At 37.2% G+C, this 12,912-nt stretch overlaps 1 protein-coding gene across 3 annotated transcripts in view; it reads right to left on the bottom strand.

The window, feature by feature from the left end:
* Positions 1 to 12,912, bottom strand: part of MKLN1 (muskelin 1) — a 177,822-nt gene that overhangs the window by 73,994 nt on the left and 90,916 nt on the right. For all 3 annotated transcript variants that reach the window (XR_003609795.2, XM_088018511.1, XM_028106146.2), the window contains exon 9: positions 7,535 to 7,647. Coding sequence is in view for 2 of the 3 variants with exons in the window: in XM_088018511.1 (XP_087874637.1) it covers positions 7,535 to 7,647 (113 nt within the window). In the remaining variant the exon portion in view is untranslated. The remainder of the gene's footprint in view (positions 1 to 7,534; positions 7,648 to 12,912) is intronic.

Raw genomic sequence — 12,912 nt, 5'->3', positions numbered from 1 at the left:
ACTACAAAGGAGGAGGAGGAAAAATACTTTACAGGCAACTAGCAACGAGTATACCTCATGAACAGACACAAAACTAATCTTTAACAAGATATTATTAAATAAAATGCAGCAGTATATATAAAAAGGGTATTTCTTAACTAAAGGGGGTTTATCTCAGGAATGCAAAATTAATTTTACATTTGAAAACTAATCAAGGTAATTTACCACATTAAAAGAGAGGAAAACAATAGTCTTATTTATATAGAAAAAGCATTTGATAAAATTCAACACACATTCATGAGGAAACTTCACAGCAAACTAAGAATAGAAAGGAGCGTCCTCAATCTAGTTAAGAATGTATGAAAATCGGGCGCCTGGGTGGCTCAGATGGTTAAGCGTCTGCCTTCGGCTCAGGTCATGATCCCAGGGTCCTGGGATAGAATCCTGCGTCAGGCTCCCTGCTCCTTGGGAGCCTGCTTCTCTCTCTGCCTCTCTCTCTCTCTCTCATGAATAAATAAATAAAATGTTTAAAAAAAAAAAAGAATGTATGAAAATCCTAAATCTAATTTTTCACTTAATGGTGAAATACCCAGTGCTTTCTTACTAGGATCTGAAACAAGATAAGATGTCTATTCTCACTTCTTCTTCTTTTTTAAAATTTATTTGAGAAAGAGCATGCGCATGCACAAGCACAAGTGGGGGGAGGGGCAGAGGGAGAGAGACAATCTAAAGCAGACTCCCCTCTCCATGCGGAGCCTAACTTGGGGCTCAATCTCACAACCCTGAGATCATGTCCTAAGCTGAAATCAAGAGTAGGAAGCTTAACTGACTGAGCCACCCAGGCACCCCTATCACTTCTAATTAACACTGTACTAGAAGTCTGTCAGCACAATAAGGCATTAAAAAATAAAATAAAAGCTTGTAACAGAAAAAAAGAGTGGAAAGGAAGAAGTAAAATTTTCTCTATTCACAGATGACATGACTATTTCTTGAAAACATCCTCAGAAATCAACAAAGAAACAATGAGACATAGTACGTAAATTTATTTTTTTTAAAGATTTTATTTATTTATTTGAGAAAGAGAATGAGAGAGAAGAGAGAGCATGAGAGGGGGGAGGGTCAGAGGGGGAAGCAGACTCCCCGCTGAGCAGGGAGCCCGATGCGGGACTCGATCCCAGGACTCCAGGATCATGACCTGAGTCGAAGGCAGCCGCTTAACCAACTGAGCCACCCAGGCGCCCTAGTACGTAAATTTAGAAAAGTGACATGATATAAAGGCAATATTAAAAACCCAACTTAGTTCTCTATATTAGCAATAAGCAAACAGAAGATAATTTAGGGTGGGGCAGAGGGAGAGAGAGAATCTTTTTTTTTTTACAGATGTATTTATTTATTTGATAGAGAGAGAGAGCACAAGCAGGGAGAGCGGCAGGCAGAGGGAGAAGGAGAAGCAGACTCCCAGCTGAGCAGGGAGCCTGAAGCGGGGCTCGATCCAAGGACCCTGGGATCATGACCTGAGCTGAAAGGCCCAAACATTTTACTTTTTTTATTTTTAATTTTTTAAAAGATTTTATTTATTTAATTGACAAAGAGAGACACAGCGAGAGAGGGAACACAAGCAGGGGGAGTGGGAGAGGGAGAAGCAGGCTTCTTGCTGAGCAGGGAGCCTGATGCGGGGCTCGATCCCAGGACCCCGGGATCACGACCTGAGCCGAAGGCAGACGCTTAACGACTGAGCCACCCAGGCACCCCTATTTTTAATTTTTTTAAAAGATTTTATATATTTATTTGATAGAGAGAGACACAGCGAGAGAGGGAACACAAGCAGCGGGAGTGGGAGAGGGAGAAGCAGGCTTCCCGCTGAGCAGGGAGCTTGACGCGGGGCTCGATCCCAGGACCCTGGGACCACGACCCGAGCCAGAGGCAGACACCCAACGACTGAGCCACCCAGGCGCCCCGAAAGACAAAATCTTAAGCAGGCACCATGCTTAGCATGGAGCCTGATGCGGGGCTTGATCTCACAACCCTGAGATTATGACCTGAGCTGAAATCAAGAGTCCGACACTTAACTGAATGAGTCATCCGGGCATCCCATTTTTTTAAGTCTCACTTACAATGCATGAAAAAACAAAATACGCTACCACCAATTCAATAAAAATATCCAAGAACTTCAATCTAAAAACTCCAGGAGTGCTGACAAAGAATGAAGACTGAAATAAATGGAGATTAACTACATTCATGGATTAGAAGACTTATTATTATTAAGACATCAATTCTCTCCAAATTGATTTACAGATTTATCACATTCCCAATCATAATCCCAACAGTTTTAGAAACTGACAGTATTATGATTCTAAAATTTATAATTTTTAGAAAGAAATAATAATAATTTAATAAGAAAGAAAGAAAATTTTTAAAAAGAAGAATAAAGAGATCTTACATTAACCTGACCTCAAGGAATGTCATACTGGTATATAAACAGACCAAAAGATACTGGAGCGGGACAGAGTATCCCAAAAGAGACATATACGTATATGATCAGTTGGGTTTTTGACAAAGGTGCCAAAGCAATTCAATAGGGAAAGAAGACAGGGAGCAACAAACTCTCATACATTTCTAGCAGGAATATAAAATGGTAAAATCACTCTGGAAAAAGCTATAGTAGTTTCATCAATGGATCGTAAAGGGTGAAAGTTTCATGAGTAATAGGGTACTTTCATAATCTCAGAATGTCTTCCCACAAGTTACTTATCAATTATTGAAGGGAAAAATCTGGAGGGCACTCTCCTTAACCAAGTGATCAGAGGTAACACCAAAGTGATACAATGTACCTCCTGATGGGATATTCTAAGGAGGACCCAATGTCATCCACATGGTATTTGTGCTAAAAATGCTCAACCTAAATCCAGTCCTAAGGAAACAAGAAACAAATCCATCTGAGTGATAGTCTACAAAATAACTACTCTGTGTTCTTCAAAAATGTCAAGGTCAAGAAGGATAAGGAAAGGGTGAGAACTATTCCAGAATAAAGGAACTAAAGACACATGACACTGAAATGCAATGCATGATCATGAGTCCTGGTCAGGGATGGGAGTTGGGAGTGACAATGGGACATCTATAAAGGACATTACTGAGGTATTACATGGATAAGTGTCTACATCTGGAAAGGGTCTGCGGATTAAATTAAAGCAGCAGTTCTGAGGACAGTCTTGGGTCTCCAAGACACTTCAGGGAGTCCACAGAGTCAGTTTTTGTTTATAACACCACTAAGATAAGAATTTGTCTTTCGTTCTTATTCTCTTATTGAGTGTACATGAAATTTTCCAGAGGCTACACGACTTCTGATGTAGTAACAGATTGGATACAGAAGCAGATATGAATCCAGCTGCCTTCTATTAGCCAAACATTAAAGAGATTTAGAAAACTAGAAAACTTTATATAAAACAGTGCTACTTGATGTATGGTGGTTATTTCAAGGAAATGCACCTATGTGACTGAGTTACAAGCTGACCCAGCCGCTTTTTCCATGGAACACTCTATTTATGTGAAAGAAAACTAACAATCCAAGTGCCGTTATTCAGATATAACGGTTATGAGACATTTTCTGAAAAAATGAATAGTTAGTATGTCATTTTGAAAAAAACACTGACAAAATTTGTTGCCAATGATAAAAGCAAATTTTAAAATTTGTTTTGAAGCAAAAATTAGAATTTTTAAACCTTCTACCTGCTACTGTCATCTTGATACCTTCCCAATACTTACAAAACTTTTCTGATGAAATTGACAGTAATATTGACAAATATGGGTTTTTTGATATTGTATAATAAAATTTCAACATTTGGAAGATATGCAGAACTCAGGAAACCAGTAGTTTTCAAGTGACCAACACATGGGTAAAAAAACCATGCATGGGTAAAAGACCTATTCAAAAAGCAAGACAGAACAATGGATTTGAATGTAACAATACAAAACATTAGCTGATACGGTTTCAGAGTCTATAATGCGATCACCTTTAAGAAAGAACCACTTGTCATTTTGGGATATGAGATCAAAATAGACCATGTGCAAATATCTGAAAAGGTTATTAAAATACTACTCTCCTTTCCAAAAATATAACCATGTGAGGTCCAATTTTCTTCATATATTTCATGGAAAACAACATGTTGCAAGAGATTAAACACAGAAGCAGATAGAAGAATCTAGCTGTCTTCCATAAAGCTTGACATTAAAGAAATTTATAAAAATGCAAACTAAAGAAAAATACATTTGTTTCAAACCTTTATAAAAACTTACTTGCATATCTATATGAACATTTAAAGTAATTATTCTCTTTAAGAGCTGAGCCATTCTATTATCTATCAAACTCCTAAATGTGTTATTAGATACATATTTAAGTAAATTAAAGTGAATTAAATTAATACTGCCTCTTAATTGCATATCATACTTTTGAAACACATGCCCTGGGTATCATCAAATAATACCTTGTACTCACTCACTGGTATAGAAAATAAAATGAGACATATGAAATATTCACTGTTCAATTTTGGAAGGAATGAATATTCATGCTACAGCCATATACTATTACCATTTATTTCATAGAAAAACTAACGAAAAGTTTTTAGGCATCTATAGGAAGAAAGCAATAATAAACGCATAATGAATCTGAACTCCAGTACTGAGTCACCACTGACTTCAAAATAACAGCAACGGTCTTCTCATCAAAATAATTTCTGTATTTTTCCAGTACTAGTTTAAAATAATAATTTTTTAAAGATTTTATTTATTCATTCATATACAGACAGAAAGAGAGAGCATGAGCAGGGGAAGAGGCAGACGGAGAGGGAGAAGTAGGCTCCCCGCTCAGCCAGGAGCCTGATGTGGGGCTCGATCCCAGGACCCTGGGATCACGACCTGAGCTGAAGGCAGATGCTTAACCATCTGAGCCACCCAGGGCCCCCAAACATAATTATTTTTTTTAAAGATTTTACTTATTTGACAGAGAGAGACACAGCCAGAGAGGGAACACAAGCAGGGGGAGTGGAGAGGGAGAAGCAGGCTTCTCGTGGAGCAGGGAGCCCAATGCGGGGCCCGATCCCAGGACCCGAGGATCATGACCTGAGCCAAAGGCAGACACTTAACAACTGAGCCACCCAGGCGCCCCTAAAATAATTATTAATTGCATTCCAAATATTACTTATATATAACATATGTAAATAATATAAAAATAACCACGTCCAGTTTCATAAATAGAACATTAATATGACCTCTGAGTTCCCCTGTAAACTAACCTCCTCTCCTGCCAAAATAGCTACTCTCCTGATTTTGTATTTATCTTCCCATGCTTTTCTCCAGCATTAATTTTTCATTTAATTTATCTCACCTATTTGCTCACTAAAGAATAAACATATGATTCATGCTCAGAGTCTAAGTAGGGAAACAGAAATGTAAACTACTCATTTTAGTTACCTACTGAAGGAATTAAGTGGTTAAAAGTGGGCACACCAAAGGAAGCTTCTATGTGGAAAAGTCAAGAAAGGTTTCCCCGAGAAAGTCTGAACTGAGTTTTAAGAATAAATAGGTGTTTACTAAGTAACAGCTAGATGCATGGGAGGAGGAACCCTCTATTAATTTCAAGCGAAAAGAACATTATTGCCAAGGGACCATCAGGTAAGAGAGTTGAATTCCAGCAACTAAAGGTGTGGCTGGCACATAAAGTCAGGAGATGAGGCAAGAAAAGTAAATGGGGACCAAATATGATGAGAAATTTGAAATTTATAATCTAAGCCAAAGGAGCTAAGGTTGATAAAGTGCCTTATCATTATGATTGTTGTTGCTGTTATTCACACTTTCCTGTATCTATGCCCTTTGATAGTGCCCCTCACCATACAGTGACTCTAGCTTTGGCCATATGACTTCCTTTGGCCTATGGGACAATAACAAATTTAGTGGCGTGCTCATGTCTACCTTTTCTCCTTGCGGCCCTGCCCCTGACATGCCCCAAGCCCCAGCTAGCCAACAGGAAGGTGAGCAACTATGTAGAACAGAGCCAAGTAGCCCCCGCTTGAAGCTATGCTAGACTAGCTGACAGCCAGCTGACTCCGAGACACATGAATGTGCCCAGCCAAAACCAAAAGAATGACGCAGCCAATCTGTAGACTCGTCAACAAAATAAACACCTACTGCTATATGCCACTGAGGTTTGGTGGGTGCTTAGAATAGACGGAATGTAAGACATAAGTGAAACAGGGACTGAAGCTAACCATAGGGGTTAAGCACGTATCACATGGCCAAATATGCTTTTTAATGAATGGAAAATAGACAGCAGATTAACAGCGGAGGCAAAAGTTTAAGAAAGAAGCCATAGTGTTGGAATTAGTGCCAAAAGGAGTAGAGCAGGAAAGACAGCTGAAATGCAGTATTGGGTGCTAGAAATGTTGGAACTTATGCACTAATTAGACATATTCAATGAAGAAGGAGGATTTCAGGATGAATCCTAGACTTACTGCAAGAATAATTACAGATGCAATCAACTTAGATTTATAATAGTTTAAAAGAAATAAGTTAGGAATTTTTTTAGATCTCTACTTTTGTTGAAGATACAAATAACCACTTCAGAAAATGGTACTTTAATACTGAAAGACAAAGGCCATTTTTTTTTTACAGATTTTCACAGAGATAACAAATAGAAATCAGAATTTAAGATATCTTTGAAAAGATAAAAACTACCCAAATTAATCACTGGAACACGCTAAGCAGAATCCAATTTCCTAGAATTAAAGACAGAGCACTGATCTTCTGAAATGGCCATTCTAGATTAAAAGTAGTGCATTGTGAATTAGGTCTTTTCTCCCACTTTTCATTTTCAGGTCCCATCATTTTGTTAAAGTTTATTTTTCACCTCATAATCTGAAACAGCTTAGATGGAGGGTACAATAAAAAATTCTATAAAGATCTGGAAAAAATAAATCAGTTAACATTTGCTTTATACTAGTGTATAATTATGCACTTACATAATTCAAAGCCATAAATCCAAGCCATCTTATTCACTAAGGAAATGCTTTATGTATATATGTATCAATAGACACACACGTGAATACAATTTTAGTCAAAAATAAAATATCTATCATTTGTGACAACTGATATATAGTCAAATAGTGAGGGACCAAAAGAGTGAAAAGGTAAGGACAATAAAAGCACATTTTTCCAGAGGAAATCAAAATAAGATGAACACTCGGAATAAAAGTAGAGGTGACAGGAACATGAGAAAAAATATTATTACACAGTTACATTTCCAGACTAAAGTAGTTAAAAACTACTATTATATTTGATACCCATTTCTATTTATCTCTATGAAATAGATTTGTTCATGTAACAGTAGTTGAAGAACCGGGTATAGAAGCTAGAATGCAAGAATACTTAAACCAAAGTTGTTTACCACAAATACTTCTGCTACTACTGTGGGTATAGAAAAGAACACAAATAAATCATCCAGAAAAAGAAGGGTACACCCACACCCCTATTGTAATATAGATGGATGAAAAGTCTGAGAACTTGCCTCTTTCTCAGTGTCTCTAGAGATACATGTCCACTGGTTCTCCTTCACACTGTACGCCCAGAAGTCAGCAAGATCTTGTGTTCCATCCCAGCCACCAAACAAATATACGGTCTCTATGAAAATTAGAAAAATATGCATAAAAAAACCCTTAAGGATAAAATTTAAATATAGGCACCCAGATGTAGCCATAGTTTTTAAGATCACTTAAAAAGGCACTTCTAAATAAACTTAAAAATGAAATTTGTCAATGGGTAACATTTCAAAATATATACTAGGCTAGTATCTCCTAAACATGGGTATATGGAAAGGCTGCTGCAGGACCACCTATTTTGAGAGATTGGTAAAAAATACAAATAACTAAGAGACATTCCCCGAGATTCTTTCATAGGTCTTCAGTGGTTAAGAAGAATCTGTATTTTTTTCAACTATCCAGAGTGAATCTCATGTACTGCCAGTTTAGGAGTTTCTGTGCTAAGCCACAAAAAGTTTACATTTAGCAGCTTCTTAGCAATGCAGTGTCAGATTGTTAAAAAAAAAAAAAGAAAGAAAGAAAGAAAATAAAGAAATCCCAAAAGAACATATGGTCTAAAATAGAACATAAATACATCTAGCTGTTTCTGAAAAACAAAAACAAAAACAAAAACAAAAATAAAAAAACTTCACATTAAAACTGTTTTCCTTCTAATGCAATATCAAAAACAATGGTTAAAACTAGCTCTGGGGAGTTAAAACTAGACACCTCAAGAATAAGGTGATGTACTGCCTTGGCATTCCCATGGAAACTAGGGAAATTTTTTCCAAATATATTATGGTAGGCTTAACTCCTCAGAAGTCAACCTTTCAGTCATTCCAGGTATCTTGAAAATTAGGTTTCTTCTAACTCTGAAATGTCTATTATATCCATGGGCTGTTTCACTGCAACAAAACTGATTTCTTGCCCCATGAATAGTGACAATCTTTATACATAACACTGTTATCATCCACCTCCTTCTTTATAATAGTGCCTCTACTTTCTTCAAATATTTCCCCCCTTTTAAATGTCTTATATCTACTGCTTACACAAGCCCCCCAATTATTTAAAAAGTTACATTTTCTTTTTTTTTTTTTTTTTAAAGATTTTATTTATTTGAGACAGAGAACGAGACAGAGCACAAGGCGGGGGGGAGCAGAGAGAGAGGGAGGAGCAGACTTCCTGCTGAGCAGGGAGCCCGCTGTAGAACTTGATCCCAGGACCCTGGCCAGGATCATGACCTGAGCTAAAGGCAGACGCTTAACTGACTGAGCCACCCAGGTGCCCCTCTTTCTTTCTTTCTTTTTTTTTTTAAGTAAGCTCTATGCCCTACACGGGACTTGAAGTCATGACTGCAAGATCAAGAGTCACATGCTCTACTGACTGAATCAGCCAGGTGCCCTTTTTTTAAAAAGTTAAGTAAGACATACAGGAACACTGTAAAGCTATCTACTCCCTAACTGGCATGACTTAGGCCTATTTATGTGGAGACTGTCATCTAAGTTAGGCCCCATCATGAACAGTTACAATTCAAAGTACACTTAGAAATACTGTAACATCATTAAGAAAATTCTTGACATTCATAGAGCTGGACTGTCTTCTAAGAGATTTTTATCATATTTTCATGTAATTTCAAACACTAAGTGAATTTTCTAAGTGAAATGTCCCATTCTATGCCCCAGAAGCTACAGAAATCAAAACAATGCTTCTGGGTAAGAACATACCATTGGAACAGGATTGAGTTCTAGTGCTAACTGGGCAATCAAATCAAATACGGGCCACATAACCTCCCTGGGTCTTAGTTTTTTCACTTACAAAACTCTCAGTGTTGTGGTGTAGTTCTTCAGTTGTAAGTTACCTGAAAACATTCTGAAGGCTATCAAGCACAAACAGCACTTCTACTTTTAAAACATGCACAAAAATAAAAAATACTCTGTAGTTAACTAAGTGCCACAGATGCAATAAAAACAGCATTACTGTATCCAATTCCATGACTAACTCAGTACCTAGAACTTCCTGGCTCTGTACAAATGTGAAATAATGGCAATTATTTGAAACTTAAAAAACTATCATATCTCAGAACTATAAAACAATTCATTATCATTAGTTAAGTAACATTCTGTTTCCCAAATGGCATGCAGCAATACCAGATACTTCAAGTTTTACAGGGAAAAAAAAAGAATTTTCATCTGGCTTAAAAATTATTTGCCAAGGCCTCACTGTAAAGGCAATTAACCCTGTTAAATTCTGAAGCCAGGAGAGGGAGGGGGTGTATAACTAAAATAGCAATAGCAATTGACCTTTTGTTTTATAGTGTTTCTGGGTACCCTCTGGATAAGGTTACCCTGGTTCATTAACTTTAATAACCCTTCCTCTTGGGCTCTGGGTTCTCAATGTTCTTTCTGAAAAGCAGGTCTCTTTGTACGCATAAATTCTCACAGCAAAGAAAACCCACATTTCCACAACAGCCTCATTGATAGCTGAGCAAAATAAAATCTGGCAGAGAGCAAGCATCCCAATGGAATCAATCCAAGATGTCATTCTTGTCTGTGAATGCTTTGTAGTCCCAGCTGAAGTTTAATAGTAAAATTGAATGAATCAGATGGAAACAGGACCTTTTGACATACCTGAATAAAATGCATGACAAAATTTTAATTATATCATCTAATCATTTAAGTTAAATCATTCAGAGATGAAATATTATCTAGAAACAAACATAAGCAAAAGTATCATTTAATGCGTAAAGGGTATCAAAAACTTTTAAAGATTACAGAAATAAGTGGAGAGAACTGTATTAAGAAGTAAGGAAACAGAAAAAAGAAAACATTATTTGCAACAGGGTCCAGTCTCATGCTTATCCTTACGTAACAATTCATAGCAATTCATGTAACAATTCACGTACATCCCTGGGCAGTACAGTCTTCCTCAAGCAGCAACCCATTCTCTATATTTTTTTCTTAAAGGCACATAGGCTGTTGTGGCTATCCATTTCTCCCAGCACTCAGAGGAACGTACAGTCAATGTTTTCCCAGGGCTAGTCTGAATTGATAAGGTATTTCACAGAAAAGAAAGAAGACAGTCCCTATCCTCAAGGAGCTTACAATCTAATCAAGAATATAACACAAGTACATAAATCATCATATGCAGGGCAGACTAAATGCCATAAGAAAGGTAAAAAGCACCATCCGAGTTCAAAAGAGGGAAGAGAGTATATACCTGAGGGGACTCAAGAAAGGTATTTGACCTATGCATCAGAACGTGGCTCTGGGGGCACCTGGATGGTTCAGTCAGTTAAGCGTCAGACTCCTGATTTCGGCTCAGGTCATGATCTCAGGGTTGTGAGATGGAGCCCCATGTAGGGCTCCGTGCTCAGTGGGAAGTCTGCTTGAGATTCTCTCCCTCTCCCTCTGCCCCTTGCCTGCTGACATGCATGCTCTTTTCCTCTCTAAATAAATAAATCTTAAAAAAAAAAAAAAAAGACGGTGCCTCTGTTGGCAGAATGGGAGAAAGAGAGTAGAACGTTTCAAGCACGGTAAAAAGTATAACAAAGGCACAGAGACAGAAAAACACATGAGAAATGTTTTATTTTTTTAATTTTTTAAAAAAGATTTTATTTATTTGAGAGAGAGTGAGCATGAGGGAGAGAGAGAACAGGAGCAGAGGGGCAGAGGGAGGGGAGAAGCAGTCTTCTCATTGAGCAGGGAGCCTTACGTGGGGGCTCCATCCCAGGACACAGGAATCATGACCTGAGCTGAAGGCAGACACTAAACCGACTGAGCCATCCAGGCGCCCCACATGAGAAATGTTTTAAAACACATGGACTCTAAACTCAGGCAGATCTCAACAGAATGGCAGTTCTACCACCACAGCTGGGTTCCTTAACCACTGGTTTCCTCAAGTCCAAAATAGCACACCACAGCACCTAATCCATAAAGCTACTATCTATGAGTATTAAATTACATAATGCATGCAAAGTGGTTAAAACTGTGTGATGAGTAAATGCATTGGTCAATTTAAAAGAACACAAAGTACCAGGTAGAGATGATGTTAAAAAGACAGGTAGTGGCCAGATCATGGAAGGGGTTAAATGACAATATAAAGGCTTTGAACTCAACTCCACAGACCATCGAGGAGCTTCAGAAGATCCCAAGCAGAGATGTAACAAGGCCAGCTCTGAACTTGCAGCATTATAGGACTTGACTGAGAAGAAGAAGCCAGAAAAAGAGAGGGATTGGAAATAAAGTGACCAATATAGCCTATGTTCAAAATATCAAACCAATTTCATTCTGAGACTGAATGAATCAATCATCAATCAGTGAGTCAATCTGTCATTTCTGAGGCCACAAAAACAAATTCAACCATATTCTTTAGCACAAGTCTTTTTGGTACCAGTACTAAATAAATCCTCCAGTGACTTACCACCAGCAATACTAATATACACATCTTAAATATACTAAAAATAAGGTAGAAATATTAACACATCACTGTCTTTTCACCATTCAGCACAAAGAAGCAGGCTTTTTATTTTATGAGCCCAAATGCAAGATTTATCCTTCTATTCATTCTTAGGGGTAAATCAGACTGTGCTGAATGAATAATCCTCCACAAGATGGCACACTATTTTCATAATTAAATCCATGTTTCCACTTTGAAACAGTACAGAATACAAACCCTACACACTCACATAGCATGGGCCCAACATTAAACAAAATTTATGTGTCAAAAAGAAGAGGTAGGAAAAGAGTTAACAGGATAGTGAAGGAAGGTAACTTAATTCTTAGTTTAATATATAGATACCTTGAGAAAAACAAATGAAATGGAAAAAAAGTTTTAAGAAACATAAATTTATATTCAAGATAAAAATGAAACCCTGTCAGAACATTTAATTCAAGAGTTTAATCCTTCTGAAAATGCAGTTAATAAGACCTTAAATTGACATGAGAATTTTGTAGAGAGGAATGAATTAGAAGGAGAAATCTATTTTACATGTTCTTTAACCTTACCTTCTTTAGCCATTCCCCTGAACTCTTATGACCCAGCAGATTATCAACTGGATTCATCTGCCTCCCTTTATAAACAGAACTATATTCTTACATAAAGCTATGATTACAAATCTAGAGACTGATACTTTGGTTGAATTCAATATATATTTCCTGTATATATATTTCAATATACTTTGTATTCTTACCAGAATTCCTTTCTGGTAACTATATGAAAGAAAAAAGATTCATGTCATTGGAAGCTAAAGAAATACAGCTAAGTGAATATGTTTGTAAATAACAGCTAAAACCCATATTCACCTATTTCCTTCAAAAGTTTCTTTAAGGAATCTAAGGAAAACCTATATATGGCACTGTGGAAAAAAAAG

Source organism: Eumetopias jubatus, unplaced genomic scaffold (genome assembly GCF_037043125.1).
Source record: "Eumetopias jubatus isolate StellerSeaLion01/CBP00866 unplaced genomic scaffold, mEumJub1_p1.0 scaffold_14, whole genome shotgun sequence".
In the NCBI taxonomy this organism is placed as follows: domain Eukaryota; kingdom Metazoa; phylum Chordata; class Mammalia; order Carnivora; family Otariidae; genus Eumetopias; species Eumetopias jubatus.
This window is presented reverse-complemented; position numbering and strand designations above follow the sequence as displayed.